This window comes from Carassius auratus, unplaced genomic scaffold, assembly GCF_003368295.1.
Source record: "Carassius auratus strain Wakin unplaced genomic scaffold, ASM336829v1 scaf_tig00214675, whole genome shotgun sequence".
NCBI classification, from domain to species: Eukaryota; Metazoa; Chordata; class Actinopteri; order Cypriniformes; family Cyprinidae; genus Carassius; species Carassius auratus.
The window spans coordinates 54183-77222 of record NW_020527762.1 but is presented as its reverse complement, the minus strand read 5'-3'; the positions used below and the strand labels follow the sequence as shown (position 1 = coordinate 77222).

At 38.4% G+C, this 23040-nt stretch overlaps 3 protein-coding genes across 3 annotated transcripts in view; 1 reads left to right on the top strand and 2 right to left on the bottom strand.

The window, feature by feature from the left end:
• Window positions 1-844: 844 nt before the first annotated feature.
• On the top strand, window positions 845-15947 carry LOC113092615 (PAX-interacting protein 1-like). The gene is made up of 21 exons (XM_026258284.1): window positions 845-1017; window positions 1668-1802; window positions 1975-2018; window positions 2172-2235; window positions 2347-2457; window positions 3314-3946; window positions 7021-7876; window positions 8061-8155; window positions 9988-10080; window positions 10217-10354; window positions 11069-11190; window positions 11547-11731; window positions 11846-11889; window positions 12055-12122; window positions 12592-12694; window positions 13006-13174; window positions 14106-14206; window positions 14384-14518; window positions 15093-15168; window positions 15331-15391; window positions 15633-15947. Exons 1-21 carry the CDS (start codon window positions 937-939, stop codon window positions 15646-15648), a joined length of 3330 nt encoding a protein of 1109 aa, XP_026114069.1. The 5' UTR covers window positions 845-936; the 3' UTR covers window positions 15649-15947.
• A 3505-nt stretch (window positions 15948-19452) lies between these two features.
• Window positions 19453-20296, bottom strand: LOC113092619 (putative protein TPRXL). The gene has a single exon (XM_026258287.1). The coding sequence runs from the start codon at window positions 20264-20266 to the stop codon at window positions 19808-19810; it is 459 nt and encodes a 152-aa protein (XP_026114072.1). The 5' UTR covers window positions 20267-20296; the 3' UTR covers window positions 19453-19807.
• A 547-nt stretch (window positions 20297-20843) lies between these two features.
• The window catches only part of LOC113092618 (sickle tail protein homolog), a 44917-nt gene continuing 42720 nt past the window's right edge, over window positions 20844-23040 (bottom strand). The window contains 2 exon segments of the mRNA XM_026258286.1: window positions 20844-21018; window positions 21450-22985. Coding sequence (XP_026114071.1) covers window positions 20878-21018; window positions 21450-22985 — 1677 coding nt within the window. The 3' untranslated portion in view covers window positions 20844-20877.

The window sequence follows — 23040 nt, the reverse complement described above, 5'->3', positions numbered from 1 at the left end:
AGGTTGTCCTGTCTTAAATCAGCATTTGCAAAGACAGGATAGACTGTATTTATTTTTCTTTTCTTTTCCCAGTTAGGCTATTTACACTTTATATGAATGTAAATAATTTTTCTTTAAATACCAACAAAATTACCTTTTTTTTATACATATCTTGTTCATAAAGATGTATTCTGGCCTGTCCCCTCTCAGTCACCGCATACTGAAATTAAAGATTATTATTTATTTTTTTTGTATGAACATATTTTATGTAGCTTTAGTTGCTTGAAGTTTCACTAGGTTATATGTCACTGTCAACCCTATTGCTCTTATAAATAGCTTTTTTTTAAAAGTGTTTGTTGCCTTAACTTGAAGTTATCTAAACAAAAGTAGGCTATATGACGATAAAATATTAATTACTTCCAAGTAAAAATAAACTTAAGTGTTGAACTGTATAGCCAAATCAATCACAGATCCGTTTAAATTTAAATTCAAAGTTACATTTATTCCTACTTAAAATGCGTTGGTTATACAGATGAAAACAGTCACACACATAGAAGTGTTTCATATTTGGCGCTTTAATTGATGTAAATAAGCGCGTAAAAGATGACACGCCGCCCACAAATGTGACATGTTGCACAAATATAGGGGTGTTATGAAATGAGCAGTATATTTCTTTTAATATAACTGGATAATTCAAGTCCAAATATGATATGAAAAACTAAATAGTTTTTTGCCATAACATAATCTATAATGTTATACTTGTATATTATGTATTTACCAGATGTAGTTGCATAAAGATATTGATCTCCCCCCACGAAAGAGATGTAAGTGTCCGGAGCCCGCCGAATCCTCTTTGGCGCTTCAGTACCCTTTTCCTATTGAGGCCGATTGTGCGCTAATCTGACAGCAACATAATGCTTACTTTCTGCTGTAAAATTAATTAAATCAGTCAAAACAATGTCGGAAGACGACATAAAAGTACCGGAAGAGCTTTTCAAGGACGTGAAGTTCTATGTGGTGGGAGATATTGATCAGAAGGTACATTTAACATTAATAGGCTATTCATTTAGCTTTTTGGCTAATACTGGATACTGACTGGTGTTAGCATGAAGGCTAATCCACAGCAGCTTTCATAATATGGTGAAACCTAGAGAATACCCTATGGACAAATTGCATTTAATGTTATTCTTAAATACAGTTGCTTTTATTAATTCAAGTCGTCGGCTTTCGTATGTCTGGTGCCTTTATCTGCGGTTAGCGAAAGAACTGTCTTCAGATGTTAGCCATTGTCAATGACAACATGCGACACTTCCCACGTTGGGCTCATTTTTGAGTTATTTTAGCGATTTATTTGCTATCCTGCCCCTTAAGTGTGTGTAAACAATTTTTGCTAATGGTAGCTAGCTTGTATCTTAAATAGGAAGTCGAACAAATAAAATAACGTTAGCATATGTAGCCCTTCTTTCTGTGTTTCAATGTCTTTTGGCTTCATTATGTACCTTTGCTCCCAGTTGTCTTATTGGGATTTGTGCAGTTTTCATTTATATTTAGACTACATTCGTGTATGGTTTGTATAGAGTTCCTGGCACATCAATTAAGAGCTAGCACAAACCGATAATGTCTTATTTTATAAATTGTCTGTTATTTGACTGATATGGTAATGATCAATTCCTGACATTTGCTGATAGGTTGTACAACTTCTGAAAGCCGGGAAAGGGAAAGAAGTATCTTACAATGCCCTTGCCACCCACATTATAGCAGAAGATGGGGACAATCCAGAGGTCGGGGAATCCAGAGAGGTCTTTGACTTACCCGTTGTGAAGGTAAACACACATAATATTGCACTGGTTATACACAAATAATATTGAAAGTTTTTAGACATTTACAGTTGGCAATAATTTAGACTGATCTCCTGTTTGCGTTAGATTTGTTTACTTACTGTTACTAATGAAAATGCGCTGCAGTGTTGAACATTCACAATGCTTTCTGTTTCAGCCGAGTTGGGTGATCCTGTCTGTCAAATGTGGAGACCTGCTACCGTATCCTTCCATGATTAATGGGTTTGAAAGTGATGTTTATTTTGCACCCGACATGTCACGCATCAGTTTAATGCAATTTAACAACTGATGTCTAGTTAAAGATGAATCACATGCTGTTTAGATGTTTATCTATCTTGACTGGTAATCAATCAGAGTTACAGGATTTTCCCCAGAGTCAGGACAAGTGTTCTTTGGTGTTACAGCTTGTCTGCCACATGTAAGTTGCACCTGCATATTCTGCCAATTTATTCAAATCTACATATTGTCATCTGTCATTGTCAGGCAGCAGCACTGATTTGAGGATTTACCAGTCTTGTCATTTTTATAGCTGTCAGAGGATCTCAACACACTTTGGGCCTTTGTAACATTCTATGGAGGTGACTGTCAGCTCCACTTCAACAAGAAGTGCACACATCTGGTTGTGCCTGAACCGAAGGGGGTAAGCGCATGTGTTTTAATGCATATGTTTACTAATGGTAGTTAGATGTCAGTCAGGTTAGGCTGTTTTGTTTTTACTAATACTGAATGCATGGTGCGCAATAAGGCATGGTACACCAATACAAAGTCTTATGCTCCACTCTCAACAAACATCATACAAAAATATAAAACAACTGCAGTGATCAGTGAAGTTGTGGATTTATCAGCATCCATTAATGTATGTCGAACACAAAATATTTTATCACTCTCCTTCTGTAATTTAAGGCTTACATTTTTCAGATAAAAATGGTTTGTGATTGAAATAATTAATATTATGATTATTATTAATTAACACAAATAAAAACTCCAGGTTTGTTTTGAGGTCTGCACAATTTGTCCAAAAATGTTTTTATAGCTATATGATTATATAATAATAGTACTATTAAAATAGTATTAATATTTAGTAGGTTTGTGTAATACTAAGTTTTTTCATGTTTCACTGTAAAATAAAATTCAACATATAATAAATGTATTTTACAGTGTAAAATTTTATTTTTATTTTGGAAGAAAACAGTATGAAGCCCTTAAAGCTTCTCTTTTGTTGACAACAGTCAGTTTATAAGAACATCTCTTTACATGTTTGGAAAGATGGTTGGCAAATTTTGCGTTCCCAAATGCACATTATAAGCAACCCAAACTTGCTGCAGATGCAGAAATTATTTCATCTGGAACAGCATTATTTTGTTAATCACATTGCATATAATTTATTTAATTAAATTGCAACCTTTGTGATTTGATAATCGCACTGGGCAATATTGCAGTTCTTGATTATTTTTTAGAGTAATTTTTTTTAAATGTGGGTTTTCTATCTTTGCCAGGCCAAGTATGAATGTGCTTTGCGGCATAGCAACATTAAAATAGTAACTCCAGAATGGATTTTGGACTCGGTGAAAGAAAAGAACAGGAAGGATGAGGCTCTGTATCACCCACGTCTTACAGTGTATGAGGCACCAGAAGAAGAAGGCAGCGAGTATGAAAGGAGCTCACGTTCTGAAGGCAGCTACAGTGACAGACGCTCACCTCACAGTCGACGGTCCAGCCCTACATCATCCCGCGATGCTTCCCCAGTAGGCAGGCGTAGTCGTTCACCCTCATCGAAACATGAGCGCAAATCAGAGTTGATGTTCGATGACTCTGATGACTCATCCCCAGAGAAGGAGGACCGTAACCTGAACTGGACCCCAGCTGAGGTGCCACAGCCTGGACCCGCCAAGCGTCGAATACAACCTGGCAAAGAAACTGGTTTGATCAATCTCTGTGCCAATGTCCCACCTGTACCTGGAGGCTTTGGTCCGCCAGATGCTCGGCTGGTTGGTGCAGGTGGAGGTGTGCCACTAGGGGTGGAGAGATCGGATGTCATGGGTGGTTGGAATCCAGCTGCTAGGACTCTGAGGAACATTACTAACAACACAGACACGCAACAGGCCTCACGACCCTCCAATGTGGCACATGTAAGAAGCTTGGTTTTGAATGTAGTAGTGTTGTCAAAAGTACTCTTCGATACTGAAATTTTAAAAATATCCATTTCCTGCTAAGATTTGAGCGCTGTTGAGCAGATTCTTACACAGTGCTGATTGGTCAATGTGTTCACGCGCTCAACAGATATGACTGTGATTGGCTGCAATGATATTCGCTTAATGCTCTTCACCGAGCACTAGGGCTGAACGATATGGACAAAATTTCATATCTCAATTTTCATGCCAGATATCTCGATATTGATACCAGATGACTACGTGTTCTTTTGCTAAGCACGACCTGCACAACACGTCACTCTGGTTTACATCGTCTTTTCTGAATCCAAAATACTTCCAAATTATGGAAGATGATTTATGTTTTGGCACCAAGTCAGATTCTGCACTGCCACTGGCCGCATTATCTCCCGCACTCATTTCTTTCTTTCTAATTTATCCGCTGTCTCTGTACAGTGTGCATAGACGTTAGAACAGGGGGGGCTGGGGGGCGGCCAGAGACAGGCGCGCTCAGAGCTAGTGCTGTCACTTTTGTGAAAAAATCATTTTCGATTTTTAAGACATAAGTGTTCATGTCAAAAAAAAAAAAAAAAGGTTTCCCTTTTCAACGTCAAATAACGGACGAACGTAAAGAGAGCGCTGGAAACGCACAAGTCAGCAATATTTCTTATTTATTTGCATGAACTCTCGTGAAGAATAACAAACGGCAACAGGAGTGCAACATTCTCGAAAAAATATATATGCAGAGGGGACGGCTGCCATAACAAAAGAAAAACATCACTGCAGGCTTCATTTATGACTTAGGCAATTCAAAAATCGATTCAATCCATTTAAAATGATTCAATCCATTTAAAAAAACTTCAAAAAATGAAACTTTAAATGGACTTGAGAACAGGCCACGTGTGTTTTTTTTTATAGAACGTATAAAAAAAATTTATACGTTGTAATGCGCAAAAGGCGCAAAATAAGGCCATTACAAATTCATTGGACAGGAAAACAAGTCGATCAACATTTTCGGACTCCAGAGCAGAGCGTTTTTTATTCACTATGTGTCCAGCTGTTGAGAAGACACGCTCCAACCGCACTGATGTCCCAGGGACACTCAGGTACAGCTGCGCAAAAAAAAAGCCGGTTGCTCTCAGCTTGCAATGGTCCTTTTCATAACTCATAACTCGTCTACTGCGCCGCGAGACCTCCAGACGCGCGTAAACGCGTCTTTACATTGAAATCATTCGCACCAGACGAAGAGGTCGCAACTTTTCAGTGTTTTCAAACACATACTGTTTATTTTAGTTTTCAAACAAATAAATTCACATAAGTACTAAAAAAACAATACATTTAGAGTTTATAAAATACACACTGATGTCTATGGAAGAGGTAATAATAATCCTTTCCATTATAATTCGACACGTTTAATTCATATCAGATACACATTGTGTAAGGCCTGGTTCACACGGGACGATTTTAAAATTGTCGGCCGATTTTCCAAATATGAGAGACCCCACACACAGCGATAAAAAAATCACGGGTCTAACAGTTTTGGTCGTTCCGTGTGTGGTGTGCAGCCACACGGCAATATCAACACATCACACACGAACCGATTTGACTCCCGAGCATTCCCAGGTCAGACGGGAAATCTCGCAAAATCCCTCGAGATCAAACGTGACTTTAGAGTAAACAATCATGGCGGACGAAGAGGATGCAGTGGTCATAGTTTGTTCTTGGTTTTTAACTGAAAAAAAAAACATAAGAAAAACAAGAAAAGGCGATGGTCAAAGAGGTGGAGACAACGCGAGCATGGACTATACTTGCTATATCATAATATGGAGATAAGTTGTTGTTTTATCTCATATAAATGTTGTTACGTACTACACAGATTAATAACCGTTGAAATAAACGTTCATATATTCGTTTCCGTGTACTCTGGTGGACTGCAGTTGTGGATGTAGTTATGCCCATCGACTTTATTTGTATTTGTTATATTATATACGCCGGCTGTTTTGATTTTGTTTCCCGGTACTAACTAACTTGCCTCGTCACCTCGCTTTCTGATTGGCTACATGCCACAGTCCACAGGCTGCATGATTGTTTGTCCTCGGGGGACACCACACACGAGAAGAAATCGGGCCAAATAAATCCAACATGTTGGATATCCCCGATTTGAGATCGGAGCGGTCCCGACATTCTTCCGAGCAGAGGAGAGCAGTCTTAACACACCACACACGGCAGGAATATTTGATCAGATTATTTTACGATAATCGGAGCATCCTAAGATTGTCGGAAGGGGTGAATCGGGGCTAAAATCGGCCTAATTATCCTGCCGTGTGAACCAGCCTTAAGTAACTTCAGTGTTTACATATTCTATTCCCAGTTCACCAGCCACTTACTTTTAAGTATTTCGGGAGAAGTGGATGAATTCACGTGTTGTAAACATAGAGGTTGTAAATCCAACAGATCTGATTCTCTGAACTGCGTCTGTGGCACAAACTCGTAAAACTAATGTTTATTGTGACTGCCAGAGTTGTATGCAGGGCGAGCGCGGAGAGGGGAAATCAATATCGTCTATATCGTTGCTTTTTTCGATATTAATATCTGGAAAGTTCATATCTAGATATAGATATGATAACGATATATCGTTTAGCCCTACCGAGCACTCACACAGAAACACAGGAGCATTTGAAAGCCGCTGATAAGCATGTATTTCAAACGCTCCTGTGTGATTCTGTAGCCAATGGCACATGAACACAATGACCAAACAGCGCTGATTCATAATCTGCTAAACAGCACTCAAATCTTGGTGGCAAATGGACATTTTTAAAATTTCAGGTGTAGAAATTCTGATATGTGCTCTACTGTTCAAAAGTTTGGGGTTGATATATTATTGAATATTTGAACAAAAAATGTTTTTGTTTAGACGTACACATTAAAAAAATAATATAATATTGTGAAATATTATTACAGTTTAAAGTAACCTTTTATTCTGTTTTAATATATTTTAAAATGTATTTTATTCCTGGTTTTTTTGTTTTTTGTTTTTTTTCATTCTGTAATTTCAGATCCTCCAGAGTCTTTCAGCCTCATCTAAAGGCGTGGTGGAGCACCTGGGAAATCAAGGCCAGCCTGGTGTTCCCAACCAGATTCTGTTTAATTCAGTTAAGACCCAGCAGCAGCTACCGCCTGAAGCACAGCAGCAGTTAATACAGCAGCAACAGTCACATCAGATACCACAACAGCAACAGCAGCACCCGCAACAGATGGCACAACAGCATCCTATGATGCTGCCACAGGCCATGCAGATGCATCACCATCAGCAGCAACAGCAGCAACCCCAGCAGCAGCCGCAGCCGCCACCGCAGCAAGGCTTCCCTCAAATGCCTCAGCAGTCCCATCAGTTCTTACAGCAGCAGATGCATCAACAGATGTATGCACAACAACAACAGCAGCAGCAGCAGCAACAACAACAACAACAACAGCAACAACATACATTCCCACAGCAGCAAATGCGACCACAGCAGCTCCCAAGACCACCCTTGCAGCAGCAACACGCAATGCAACAACAGTTGCAACAGTTACAACAGCAGCATAGGCTCCAGTTGCAGTTACAACAACAACAGCAACAGCAGCAGCAGCAGCAACAACAGCAGCAGCAACAACAACAGCAGCAGAACCAGCAGCAGTTGCACCAACAGCATTTGCAGCAGCAACAACATTTCTTACAACAACAACTCCAACAGCAGCACATGCAACAGCTGCAACAGCAGCAGCAAATGCAACAGCAGCATCTGCAGAACCAGCAGTCTCTACAACATCAGAACCAGCAGGTTACTCAGAATGTGACCCAGACCATGCTGCAACCTTCAGTGATGCCTGCGCAGCTGCACCAGCTGTTCGGGCATGAACCTGGCCAAGACAGTAAGTGCAGCGGCTGCTGCTTTGTGATAACAGACAGGCATGGACAATAGAAATAGTTATAATAGAAATAGTCTTTGTTATTAAGATGTATGCAGAGTCAATTTTAGCTAACTGAAACTGATTTCTCCTGAATGGATTGACATACAATATGCCAGGGAAATTTAACATCGTGCTTTTTTTTCAGTTCCTGAAGAGGGATTCCTGGTTGGCTGTATCTTTGCAATTGCAGACTATCCAGAACAGATGGCTGATAAACAGTTACTGGCCACATGGAAAAGAGTAAGTTACACTGTACTCCTGAATTTTTCACGCCAAAATATGCTGTTTTTTCCATACTTGTACCAAATTTTCATCTAGTATTCAGAAGTTTAGAGCGGTGGTTCTCAACCAGGGAACTTAAGATGACTTAAAATGAGACAAAACGTGAATGAAAATAAGCTAAACAGCAAAAAATAAAAATATTTATAATTTTAGATGGGTTTTTAATTAAACCAGGATTCCCGTTGTCTTGAGAAAAATTTGATATGAGTAAGCCTTATTTTAACATAAAAATTTTAGACCATGTAAATTAATGTTTTCTTACAGGAAAAAAAAAAAAAAAGAATCCAAAGGTATTATTATTTATTTGAATGAATATAATTTTTTCCTACTTACCGTATTTTCCAGACTATAAGTCGCACTTTTTTTCATAGTTTGGCTGGTGCTGCGACTTATAGTCAGGTGCGACATATTTATCAAAATGAATTTGACATGAACCAAGAGAAAACATTGCGCTCTATGCTGCTCAGTTCTCCTGTAGCCTACACTGAAAACATAGAGCGCCTTCTCGCGACGGTAGATGGTAATGTTTTCTCTTGGTTCTTGGTTTTTAAATAAATGCGACTTCTAGTCAGGTGCGACTTATAGTCTGAAAAATACGGTATGCCAAAATTGAGTAAAGTATTTAAAAAAAATCTTTTAATATTAAGAATGTATCAACAACTATGGAATATTGAATATATATTAAAACTTTATTGGAAAGTGGTACTGAAAATAGACAAAACTCCACAATAATAACAGAAAGCTCCAGTGCAAAAAAAACTTTTAGTCTGAGGAATTGTTAATTAAATAATGGACTTTTTCAAGCATCAGGAAAATCCATGAATTAAATGAATCGGTGTCTTAAATAGAAAATTATGTGTTGTAAATAATGTGAATACCACATTATGAATAGGGCTGTCCTCAACTAAGAATTTTTCTTGTTCATTTGAAGCATTAGTCCACTAATCGCACTTTATTAATAAACCATTTAAAGCATTATAATGAGCCTATAGTGATGTACCAGTAGTGATGCACCTGTATGCATGTTTCACACGGATTACATAATCTGAGAATTTGTTTTCCATTTGCACTGTTTCATTCAAACGTAGACATTTCAATCTCTATAGATATATTTTGAATGTCTTTAAGGCAAAGATATACACAGTTTCACACTCAAGTTCACAGACCAAGATGGAAGAAAGACAATCCTGTTTGCTTTTTATTTTACAAAAGCGCAATATTGTGCTCACACAAATGCACACGCAAATAAACAAACTCTTTACAGAGTCTAAAGATGTATTACATTTATCTATATGACCCAAAATTACGGAGTATTTTAAGAACAAGTGAGCGCACCGGCGCCCCCATCTGTCCTGCAGTGAGCTACTGTTCAGCTTACACACTCAGCACACACTTGAACAGCGCACATTTCTCGAGGTTAACATTAGATTGAGCGGCCATGTAAAGTTGCTAATACTTAGGCTACATATTTCAGATGATAAGCCATGTTTGAGGTTGATGAGTGAATTTGATGTCCTGCCCGATGTACTGTATTACCATAGACCAGCCGTAAACAATCTGTTAGTCACAGACTGTGACTTCGCCCATGGATTTTCTTTTTTGTTTTTTTGCGACTAATAAAATGTTGGTTGACTAATGATTTGGGGGGCAGCCGTTATTATGAAATAGTATTTTACCATATCAGTAGAAAGGTACATATTTGAAATCCACCTCTTACTTAAACATCCTGTTAGATTATAAAAAAAATTTTCTGGCAGAATGCAAATAAGACATTGTTATTTTGCACACAGATCATTCAGGCAAATGGAGGGACTGTGGACTCTGTTCTCAGCCGCTGCACTCATTTACTTTGTGAGACTCAAGCCAGCAATACCTATGTCCAGGTAAACATAAAAGCTTGTTTTGAAAAGCATCGTGGTTTAATTGGTGGGAAAATGTCCTCAATGTTATGTTTTTTAGGCTACTCTCAGTCGTGATGTTTACTAATGATCTGTTATTAAACTGTTTTTCTTGTACCAGGCTCTGAGAGAGGGGAAACGTTGTGTGACAGCTCACTGGCTTAACACTGTTCTCAAGAAGAAGAGGATGGTTCCCCCTCATAGGACACTTCATCTTCCTTTCATCTTCCCTCCAGGGGCCAAGCCCTGCTCGCAGCATGTAAGAACCAGTCCTTTCTGTTCAGTGGCTGTAGTTCAACATCATATTAATTTAGGGCTGGGTAAAAAAATAAAAAAATTTTAGGCGTTCATTAGAACAGAATACATTTTCATTAGACTAAGCTTTTAAAATATACCTGCTTGTCATAGGATAAATGGAAATTAATATTATTGCTGTTGTTGAAATTAAAACTCTTAATGTATGTAATGTATTCTATTTTATATATATATATATATATATATATATATATATATATATATATATATATATATATATGTGTGTGTGTGTGTGTGTGTGTGTGTGTGTGTGTGTGTGTGTGTATATATATATATATATATATATATATATATATATATATATATATATATATATATATATATAGACACACACACACACACACACACACACACACATATATATATATATATATATAATATTTTATTATTTTTTTAAATAATAAACAATTACTTGATTTTAAATAAGTTTTATTGATAATTGTATTAAAATGTACATCTAAGACATATGTTCACACATTTTAGAGTGCAAACTATGCTTCTTGATATTGAATCAATACAAACACAAGTCAAATTCAATCTGAAAATGAGTGCCAATATCCAATCATGTGGTATTATTCAGTTTATCATACATTTGAGCGTTGTATACATGGACTTTAGTGTTAGTTTCTGATATTGTGTTTACTTTTTGTTGTAAAAGATCATTTCTGTGACTGGATTCGTGGACAGTGATCGTGATGATTTGAAGCTCATGGCCTATCTAGCAGGAGCCCGATACACAGGCTATCTTTGCCGTAGCAACACTGTACTCATCTGTAAAGAGTAAGATCCAGTGCAGTCTCCAGTTGTTGCTGTTTTTCAACTGGTTCACTTTCTTCCCGATTTCTTTCTGTAGTAAATCTAGAGGTTTCTTTTCCTCACTATGACTGTTTATAGAAGTATAGTAAACTGTTGGTTTCTTTCAGTGGTCAATAGAATTATAATTATTTATTTTTTTACAATTCCTTTCCCTAGGCAGTTTAATTTTGAATTCACTTTTAAGGCAATTATTAAAGTTTTTACTGTAACAATTGAGCAAATATATTAAAAACGACAAATCACATTAATTGTTTCATATCTTTCTGAAAGCTCAGTCTTCTTATTAATATATCCAATGCCCCCTCTTTCAATGGCATCAGACCGAGTGGGCTGAAATATGAGAAAGCAAAGGAGTGGAGGATCCCCTGTGTGAACGCCCAATGGCTGTGCGACATCCTACTGGGGCAATTTGAAGCTCTGCGGCAAATCCAGCACAGCAGATACTCCCAGTTCAATTTGCCTGAACCGCTGGCACCCAACCCTCATCTTGTGCACAACCTTCTTAGTAAGCTTTATTCCAAACAGCAATGTAATTTTGAGTTATTGCGGTGCTATAGCGGCCAGATTTCCAAGCTGTTGAGGAGGTAGAACATAAAATGCTCTCATTTTTTGTGGTCAGGTGCTTGGCGTATTCCTGTGAAGATCTCACCGGAGGCGTTGGCGGTGAGTGGGCTCTCACACGGACACACTCTGATTGCTTGCTCTTGTTTGTGATGCTCGAGCCTTGCAGTGAAAGTCCTCAGCGGATACACATGTAACAGCATGTCTGGGCAGATGTGTATGTGTTGAGACTCACAGACATCTTTTTTTTGTTGTCGCCTCACACAGAGCTTACGTCTGCAGCTGAAACAGAAACAGGCTGATGTCGGCTCACAGCCACCCAACAAGAGGCCCAAGTGAGTTCAAACAGTGAAAGATTGTTCGAGCTGGATGGTAGAATCCAGACTGTACCATTTCCAGATCCAGTTTTTCCCCAGAACTTTCTGTTGCGTGTTTCAATGTCTCTACAATGTTCAAATTATTTTGATTGTGAGACTGATTATTACATGAACAAGTTCTTACTCTCAGCAACAGCCTGGCAGAAAAACTCAAATCTCCTGAAGGACATACAAATATTCCTTGGCAAATGCACACAGTAGCATAAAAAAGTGCAGTATAAAACATTAAAGGTGCACGTGTGAGCTGAATTTACTGAGAAACCTCTAGTGATGATGAATTTTTTTTTTCATGCACATATGCTAGCTTATACCTATTTTAGGCTTAAATAGGGGACATAAAGTAGAAGACTAAAATAGTGTTATGAAGTACAATAAAACATTTCCGGGGCAGAATGCTGGAGAAATAACGCTCTCTCTTCTTTTGCAGGTTAGAAGAGTTGCCAACACCTACTAAAAAGCTTTCACCTGAGTCCACACCTTACGTGCTCTTCACAGGCTTTGAACCTCTGCAGGCACAGCAGTACATAAAGGTAACTGAACGCATGCACTCTTTTTGAAAGCAGCAAAGAAAAACGAATGACACTGACCTAGTTTTAAGAAGTTATAAAATGTCTCTAGTCACATTGTGTCTGGCTGGCAGCTCTCAAGGCTGCTGGAAAGCTCTGAAAATGAACATGTTTGTAAAATGGTCATGAGCTTATTTCCTCTGAACTGTTCGAGAGCACTGCGAAATATATTGCTCCATTCAGATGCGCTTCAGTAAGTAACCCCTCATGGTGTTCTGCTCGCCCTTCCCTGCATCCTTTTATCATCTCTCTTTCTCTCTCCTCCTTGGCTGCAGAAATTGTATGATCTTGGAGGGGAAGTGGCTGACAGCGCTCAGAAGTGCACTCATCTGGTTGCTAGCAAAGTGACAAGAACAGTGAAGTTCCTCACTGCTGTATCTGTAGTCAAGCACATAGTCACTCCAGAATGGCTGGAGGAAAGCTGGAAAAGCCAGAAATTTGTGGGTGAGTCAGTGTGGAGTATACTTTGTTTCAATCATTATACAGATTATACTGATTTGTGGACGCTCTAAAGAGCCTTGCTTCATATTCCAGCAAGAAATGTTTTGTGATTTTAAAACATTAAATATTAATGTTACGTAATGAACAATGGATTGGAATATAGTTGGTTCTTGAGTTCACAAGCAGTTTCCATAGAAATGGACAAGCAATCTCAACCCACCTCCCACTTGGGTGTTAAGTCATTTCTAAACCCATTAGGGATGTGCTGGTGTGGAAATTTTCAGTGGTACTGCCAATTTTTTTTTTAAACAAATGCCAAGCTCACACTTGTCAGAAGAAGACCAACATGTCACCCCGAAATATTTTAGGTTTATTTCACATTTTTCAGACAGGTTTGGAATAATTTTGAATATAGAATTTGAGCCAACACCATTGAATGAAATTGCCATAACACAGAAGAGTGTAAGAGGAGGAAGTGGGAATTATTCTGTCTATTTCTTCTTGTGTTTTAAAAACCTTTTGTAGTGTATTTTCCATAAACTCATGATATTGGGCATGATATGATCTGCTCGAAGTAATGTCAGTCACTCTAGTGGCTGTAACTTAAAGGTATATTTCACCCAAAGGTATATTTCACCCAAAGATGAAAGTGTGTCATTTACTTCCATGTCATTCCAAGCCTTTCGTCAGTGGAACATTAAACTTTAAGAAGATATGTTGAGATTTTCTTCATACATTTCAAAGTCATTGGTCCCCAAAACTGTCTCGTTACCAACATTTTTCTGCATTTTCTGCAACATGTTATGCAAAAGAAAGTCTTACAGGTTTGAAACAATATGTGGTTAAGTATCCCTTTGAGAACAGTATATCAGTAGATGCAGCTGTATTGCCCATCCATAATGCTAATTTGATTTGTTCCTCTTTGTGCTTGCAGATGAGCAGAGCTACATGCTGCGAGATGCAGAGGCAGAGGTGCTGTTCTCTTTCAGTCTGGAGGAGTCACTGAAGAGAGCTCATGCGGCTCCTCTCTTCAAGGTCAGGAGCTTTGGGATATTTAGAGTCCATCCACTTTAGTGCGTGTACTTCTACTCAGACTTGTTTATATGACTCTGCAGAACATAGGCCAATCAACTATGTGTCTCTGCGCTGACATGGGGCATAATTGGATATCACAAGGAAGCGCGTGTTCTGTTGTCTTTTCTTCTTTTACAGGGGAAGTATTTCTATATAACTCCAGGAATCTGTCCGAGCCTCAGCACAATGAAAGTTATAGTGGAGAGTGCTGGAGGGAAAGTGCTGTCCAAGCAGCCCTCCTACCGCAAGATCATGGAGCACAAGCAAAACAAGGTACCCCAATCAGAGGCGTGTGGGGCTGTTGTATTGATGAGGATGCTGGGTCACTCGACTCGCTCACTTAATGAGCACCTGTTTGTCCCCTACACAGCTGTTCTTTGTATTTTGTGCTGCTCTGAGCCACAATGTGAATTCAGAGTACCATTTAAAGGGAATTATGCTAGTAGATAAACAAGGATGCATTACACTTTATTTATTTGCATGATATATATAACAATATACACTGTAGATCAAAATTTTGAAGGCATAACATTTTGCTTTTAAACAATTAATACTTTTCAGCAAGGACACAATAAATTGATCAAAAGTGAAAGTTAAACCCATTAATAGAAGTGCAGAATTACAAAGTTACACAGTGACATAATAAATACATAATTACAGAAGATGTCTAGGTCAGATAAATGCTGTTTTGTTTAGCATTCTATTCATCAAAGAATGCTGTAAAAATAGTAAGCAGCACAACTGATCGTCAATAACAACGCAAGCTGGGTGCTATTTAAGTTTTTTCTCTGTTGGTGTTTATCTGTGTAATAATAACTGACACTCGTGTCATTCATGTTTGTTTTAGAATTTATCAGAGATTATTTTAATAACCTGTGAAAATGACTCCCATCTGTGTCGAGAGTACTTCTTGAAGAACATCGGTAAGAGGGCATAACCTTCAGGCCCAGTTTCCATCTCAAAATTGACGTTTGTCTCTGGATAATATAAAACCACTTTAGTAGGAAAATCTAATGTGTACACATTTCAGTCAGCCATCACTCAAGCACAATCTTATGATTTTTTTGATGATCTCTTCATTTCAGATGTTTACACTGCTGAGCTCATATTGACGGGGGTGTTGACTCAGACCTTGGATTATGAATCATATCCTTTTAAAATGCATGCAAGATTTAACAGACACGTGAAACAATCACTTTTGAATGAATTCTGAATCAACATCTGAGTGAAATGAAGCAAGAACTGTTTTGTGTAATTAAGCTTTGTTAAGCTTGTCATTTACTGATGTTCATTAGACCGCACATTTTTTAAAGCTTTTTTGTAATAAGTTTTAATGTGTTTATTGATTTATGCATGTATGGTTTATTACGCTCCTTAACAATCTCACATATAAATTCACATGATGTCCTTGTAAGGACATGAATATTATATGACTGCTGGTGCCCTGTTCTGGATCGACGTTAAAGGTTACTTATTAATTTTAGTGTACAGTCATGTTATATTTCAACGTTTGTATTTTATTACTTGATTTAATAAATAATTTGTTACCAGTTTTGTAAACAAAGTAACAGTGAATCTAAATAAATTACTGTTATTTGTAATGGTTGTTTTAAATGAAGGCAAAGCTATGTTTTTACTGTGATAAATGTTTGCCCCTTTTATGGTTTTGCAATAAAATCCGGATTTGATTGTGTTTTAAAGAATGAATCTGTCAGTTTATGTGTCCGATTTGATTCTGGATCGAATGGTATTTATAAATGTCAGGTCTAGAATAAAGATTTTTAGTTATATTTATGGACTTTTGTGCCTTTTATTTTGAGAGTACAGTGGAGAGATGACTGTAAAGTATTGGATTGGAGAGAGGGGAGCGGGATCAGCAAAAGGACCTTGAGGCGGGATTCGAACTCGGGTCACTGTGAGCGAAGTTGCGCTAGATGTCGACGCGTTAACCACGAGGCTTTTGGCCAACCTAAAATGGTTTAAAAAAAATAAAAATACAACCACTTTGCAGGTCGCAAAAACGTATTTACACTCCCAATCATGTCGTCTCTCCAATGCTTTTGGGAGTACACAGGGTAGACTACTCTGTTCTCATTGAGGCATTCTTCTTTTAAAGGCATTATTCCTGGTAGACAAAATTTAATTAAATGCTAATGAAGTGTTAGAGTACTTACCGGTGGAGGGCAATTGTGTGCTGTCAGACAGTTCGCCTGGGGTGATCCCATGGCTCCTGAGCTGGGTTGTGGAGTGGAGCTGGCAGTAATGCCCTCTAAAATGGGATAAATTAAAACTTACCCAGCCAAGGTCATGTGCCAGAAATGCAACAGGGGAAACAATAGGTGGTTCGCTCAGAGCTTGAGATCACCCACTCTGGTGTGAAAATATGGATCGATACATCTACGCTAAAAGTGTGTTCACAGTGCATTTGTTTGCGAGTCCAACATACTGCATCAGGAAATGCTTACAACTGTAGAACTGCACTACATAGCTTAATACATGAATCCATTGAGTTGGTTCTTTATGTAGCTACAAAATCCTTGAATCTATACTCGTGTGTTACTCAACACATTGATCGTTTATGGTTCTATGGTGACAAAATGTGTTTTTAATCATTGGTTATCTGTATATGTTACGGTAAATAAACTCTAGCAGAAAACTGAGAAGCATAAACATGATTTTCCTATTTTAGAGCCACAATAAATAGGATTACAAAGAAATTGTATAAGCAAACGGCAGTAGCTTGAATAGCTATCGCAGCCTTAATTTCCTATTCAATTGACACTCGTTAATTGCGATGAATTAAAAATGCAAATTAGTGACCAGATCTTTGATTAACTTACACAAGTTCCTTGTTGGTTTGTTAACGTCCTCAAAGATTTACGATGTTGATGCTCTTGTACCATAAAACATCAGGAGACACAATAATTAATCTTAAATGCTAAAAGGACTGGCGCTTTAATTACTCTTGTTCTCCTCTCTATAGCATTGTAGCATTTGGACTCCTCACTTCTTAATGGTAAATGTATTATAATATACAAATTACATGCTAATTAGATGGTGCAAAGCTTAGGGATTCAGTCGTTCTAAAATTTGCATATGAACTAATTATCTTTCATTAAAGCTGGCTAATTACAAATGTGAAGAGGACCTGGAAACGGAAAAAGCAGCATTCCTTTGTCCAGACAGTGTTTTCATCTCTAATTAGATGTAGGATTGTTCATCCCTATGCATTTGGAAAAATGTATATACATTTTGTATTTATTAGAAATGCCCTTGAGTGAATTTCATGGCCGTTAGTATGTGAATGGAACAATAAAATGTCTTATGCTGATGATGAACTGCACCATGTGTCTGAACAGGTACACTTAATTAATTCTTTAAGACTGAATTGAACTTGCCATAAAAAGTAATGCATATCTAAGCACGGAGGAGAAGTCCAAATTAATAGATGTGCCAATCATTCGTCTCAGAGGAGTTTTGCTGTCCACATAATAGATATAGACTCTTACATCAATCAGGTATTAATTGCTTTCATGTCTCATATAATGAAATGACTGCTAAGGGGCAACGGCACAGTTTTAAAATGGCTTTTGAAACCCATTTTTAAAGACTTTTGTTTAAGATCCCCACTTCAGTTTATCTGATATCTCAATACAGCCTTTCTTAAATTGTTACTTAAAGGTCTGGAACAGTAATGGGCTACTCTGGCAGCATCACCTCCAAAGTATATTATAGCAAGGCATATTCCTTCAAGTGATAAAAAAAAACTATTGTCAGCTGCTGGGTTTTTATGGGTCAGTATTTTTTTTTTTTTACAGTCAATATTTTTCCACCTCTGCCAAAAAACAAGATGACATTAAATACGAAATCAACAATAAATAAATATTATAAAAAATATTGAGTTTAAGATTATTACAGCATGTCTCTTTTCACTGAAAAGTCCTGCAAGTCAGTGCTGCCCTCTGCAGTTGAATACTGAAGTGATAGAATCTGAAGTGATAGAAGTGCTGTCATTAGTTTTCAAATTGTTAAATCAGGTCTTGAAAGAGGTTAAACTGATTTATGTTCACTAGAGAGACAGGTGTTCATCCTCATTTAAAATATGCAATTGGCAGACAATTCACAAATTTGCATACACAGCGTTTAAATAAAAACATGAAAAAAGAAATGTCAAATACACTGGAAGCCCTTTATTTGATAAACATCTCTGGCAAGCATTTTCTTCCAAACAATGTACAATTTATACAGGATTACAAAATCAGAGGTAATATTTACAGCATTTACCTTTGCAGTATCCATGGTTAAATATCTTAAAAGCATGCATAGGAGTACAATTTGCAATTTTAAAACATTATTTTCACAGCCAATATTTTTGAGAATAATATTTAGCATGTGAATCACTTTATTGTTTGGCATTTGACATGAGCTATTTGAAGGAGAACACGAATAAAGGAACACAAAAATACTAGGCTTCAGAACCACTACGATGCTTGCACGTCATTCATTCACTCACACACTACTCTATATACACCTTTGTTTTTAAATGAAAAACAAAACTTTGGTTTTATGGCAAAACACTACAAACTGCATATTGTTAAAACTGCCAGTGCACTGGCAAAAAAACAAACAAAAAAACTGTTTAAATTTGGTTAAATCCATTTCGAAATGTCAAATCAATCACAGCAAACCTGTTAAACCATTTCTGATAGATATAGAGTGGGCTCCAAAAGTCTGAAACATTAGGTGAAACTGCATTTTTAATATTCAATACACCATGTTTTACATAAAATTATAACGCTTAAAGTTGGTGTCAAACCTGATAATCATGTTCTCAAGCATGATTTGAAATGATCCATTGAGCACCTTGTTCTTCAACAGAAGCATGAACATCTGATAATGTGTACAAAGTTACAAATTTGCTTTGTTGACCCAGTCATCTGCTTCTGGATCTGGAGATATCGAATAGTATTTATAAATGTCAGGTCTAGAATAATGATTTAAATAATGATTTCCTAAATGACACCTTTTATGCACTAAAATGTTTTTTTTTTTTTTTTTTTTTTAAGTTATATTTATGGGATTTTTGTGCCTTTGATCCAGAAGAATAGCAGAATTCTAACTTTTTTCTTTTTTGTAAAAGCCCTAAAGAAAATCCTAAAAAAAAAAAAAAAAAAAAAAAAAAAAAAAAAAAAATTTTATGAAGCTTTTGTTTCCCCACAATATACGGCAAATTTAAAAATAAAACTCTATATTATAATATATTCATTTAATTTCCTTTCTCTAAAACAGCACTGCATATTATATATAGTTCATGTAAGTAAACAACCGCACTTCTATAAAATAAAAAGCCAACACTGTCAAGCTTAATCCCTCACATATACCAAAACAAAATCCATAATATGCGGCTCTAGATTCTGAACCACTTCTGGATTTCAGTGGAAGTGCACACAGACAAAAACACCACCCCAAATACACGGCATAACTAAATCGGTATTTCTGTTACACCTTAAATACCACTAGAATGAGTGCAAACAGAATGAGCAAAAGAGACAACTGGACAGCTCATGCCATGTTCCCAGTAAAGGATGCTGGTGTGATAGTGGCTTGATCCCTGCTGGCCTTCAGAGACCTGCGGCTGCTGAAGCTGGCCATGTGTACAGCTCCACCTCCCCGGCACATGACAGGGGGAGACAGGAGGTATGGAGTGGAAGTAGAGGTCGGAGAGACAGAGGAGGAGGAGGATGAGTAGGAATAGGAGCAGGACTGGCCATTTTGAGTCTGTGGAGGGAGGGTTAGGCTTTGACCTTCTGGCCGCTGAGAGGGCGAGACGGGTCTACAGCTGGGCCAGCTCAAACTGAGACATGGGATAGAGGACTTAGAAGAAGAGGAAGAGGTTTGGTTAGTCAGCCTAGAACGAGCAGCACGGCCTGAGCTACGTTTCCATGAGCTAGGTATAAAAGCTGGGATCTTAGAAGCAGGCAAAGCAAGGAAAGCATCTTTACTATTCCCACCAGCTTTCATAGCACTTCTGTTAGCCTGCCAACAAAGACGCCGGAAGACATGGAAAGTCAGGTAGGATGATATAACACATATACTTGAAAATATATATTCTATGAAAATACCAACAAAAATATTACTCTTGTAACAAAAGGCATACTTTTGTTTCTTTTCTCTCACAGTCAGTTTCACACATTAAGCATTAAAGAGAGAAAAGAAGGAATAAAAGGAGGAATTTGGACACGGGGTTCTTCAAAGTATCTTCATAATCCAAAGAAGTGGAAATATAAACCGGCACTCCCCAACCAACACGGTAGTTCCTAGTGTTTGCTCTTACGATTGACTGCTGGATAACAAGAATCATGCCGTTTTTCTGTATAGCTCAACTGGTAGAGCAAAGTGCGAACAACAGCAAGGTCGCAGGTTCGATTCCCAGGGAGCGCAAGAGTTGGTTAAAAAAAAAGAAAAAAAAAAGAAGCCTGTCTTGAAAGTGCCTATGTGTAAATGATAAACATGCACAAGGAGCTGGTTGTGATTAATTGTATGGGAACAGAGATCGTCATATTGGATCCCTGTGTGTCTCAATAAAACTACTCGAAGACATTTCCCATCTGTCTTCACGCCTTAACACTGCCCTACAGTAAAACCACCTGACGGAATTGCCTCTGGGAGTCCTGGAGCTTTTGAGGTTTTCCAGGTTTTTCCACACTCTCTGCTGGCTGCGGGCGAGACTTGGGTGAGGAAGTCTGACTCGAAGCAGGCGAGTCACCAGAGCTCTGAAAAGATCAATAAGGAAACAATGTCAGCGATGGATTGAGGCCATTGACAAGTACACGACAGAATGAGGACAAACTTTTAAAGATTTCTCATTTGTAGACATGATTGGGAAGAGAAAGATATAGGCAGCAGCATGCTCAAGTGCACCACCAATATCCCAACCACAGTACATGCACTAGAGAGAGAAACAGTTCGTGGATTCAACCTCATTGAAAGTCTGAATAGAGAAATAGACAGTGGTTTAAAAGAGAAAAACACCATAAGTCCATAATCATGTCCACTGAAATCACACAGAGCCCCCAAAACAGAGCAATACCCGAAGACACCTACGAAACACATTCAAAGTTGATTTAAGTCATTGGTTAGAAATTCAGGCTTTTAAAGCAAACCCAAGCCACCAGCAGAAGGGTGCAACGGAGTTGAGAAAGACCTGTTTACTGCTGGAGGAACTGGAGGAGGTGGAGGTGCTTGAGGAGGATCGAGACTGTGTTTTGGATCTCTTTTGCAGAGATGACTTGTGGGGTTTGGGCTTCAGTGGGGCTGGCTTTTTTGTGGGACTGCCCTCCTCCGGTTCTGCATCACTGGACAATCTCTTAGCTTTCGATTCCTCCTTGCAGGAGACTTCCGAAACCAATGTAGGCTCAATATCATTGATGGTACTTTCCAACTGCTTAATGGTCTGCTCAAGGCTGTCTAATGTTTGATAAGTAGTCTTACGGAGTTCCTCAGTTCTGTCTTTGGTGCTCTGTGATGTGGTGGTCTGGTTTTGCCATAATGACCTAGGGGTGGTAGAATCATCGTCTGCGTGGGACTTGATCTCAAACCTTTTAGCTTCTTTGAGCTCCTTCACGGTTCCATCTGGTTCCTCTTCATCCTCGTAGACAACTACCTGCAGTGTCTTTTTGCCAGTTTTTGTCCCCGTACGAAGAGCTTGGCCAATAGCTACAAGCTGCTTCTTGGGGAACTTAAACTTGAATTTCTTTTTGGCATCTTTAGCAGATTCTGTCTTGTCTCCTTCCTCAACAGAAAGAGCAGGACCCTCAAAGGAACTCTGCTGTTGTAGAGGCACTGGAACGCTACTACTACTCCGATTGCTTGCCCTATTCTCAGTTCTGAACTGATCTCGATTATCTGCAGGTGTTATCTGACCGACCTGACTCTTTGAGTTGGCTTCCTCTTCCTCCTCGTTCTCTTCATCTATCCTCTCTTCCGATAGCACCCTCTCAAGCTCTTCTTCACATTCAAAGACGGTGGACAGTCGCTTGTAGGCCTGACAGATATCCATAGGCTCGTCAAAAATGATGATAACCGGCTTCTTGTCAAACCTAGAGTCCTCGGGGGCAGATAGGGTTGGTTCTGAGCCCACTTTAACAGTTTGGACATCTGTGCCTTTACTGTTTACCAGCTGTTGGTACTCTCCAGTCGACAGAGCCTGTACCTTGGTCTTAGTGATCCTGAAGGCAATGTTATTTGGTGGAGGAGGACCTTCGTCTCCTGGGAGGTCTGGACTTAGACTGGCCTCCTCAGTGTATCTGGCATGATCTTCAGATGATCTCTTTGGTACATCCTGCTCAATGTCATGGTTATTCGGTTGTGTTGAAAATGAGGCATCAGTGTTGGGTTGATGGACTGGTTCAGCACTTTGTGGAAACTTGCTAACAAGTGTAACTTTAACAGTGGTCGTGCGATGTCCATGCTTTATTGACTTGTCCATAACAGGTGCAACGGAGGATGTACGCAGTATCTGCTCCTCAAACCTCTCCTCAACGGGTGAAACTTTCTCAGAAGGTGTAGGAACCACCTGCTTTAGAGACTTCAGCACTGATTCAGCCTTGAGCTCTTTGGGATTAATGAGCGATGCCCCTTTTTCAGCTTCCGTGCTGTTCCTTAAAGAGTTAAAGGGGCTATATGGCACCTCATGAATATTATTTGGCTTGGTTTGGACCTCCTTGACTGATTGGCTTGGCTGAAGTGAAATTACAGATAAGTCATTTGATTTGAACAGTTTTTGTTGTTGGGAA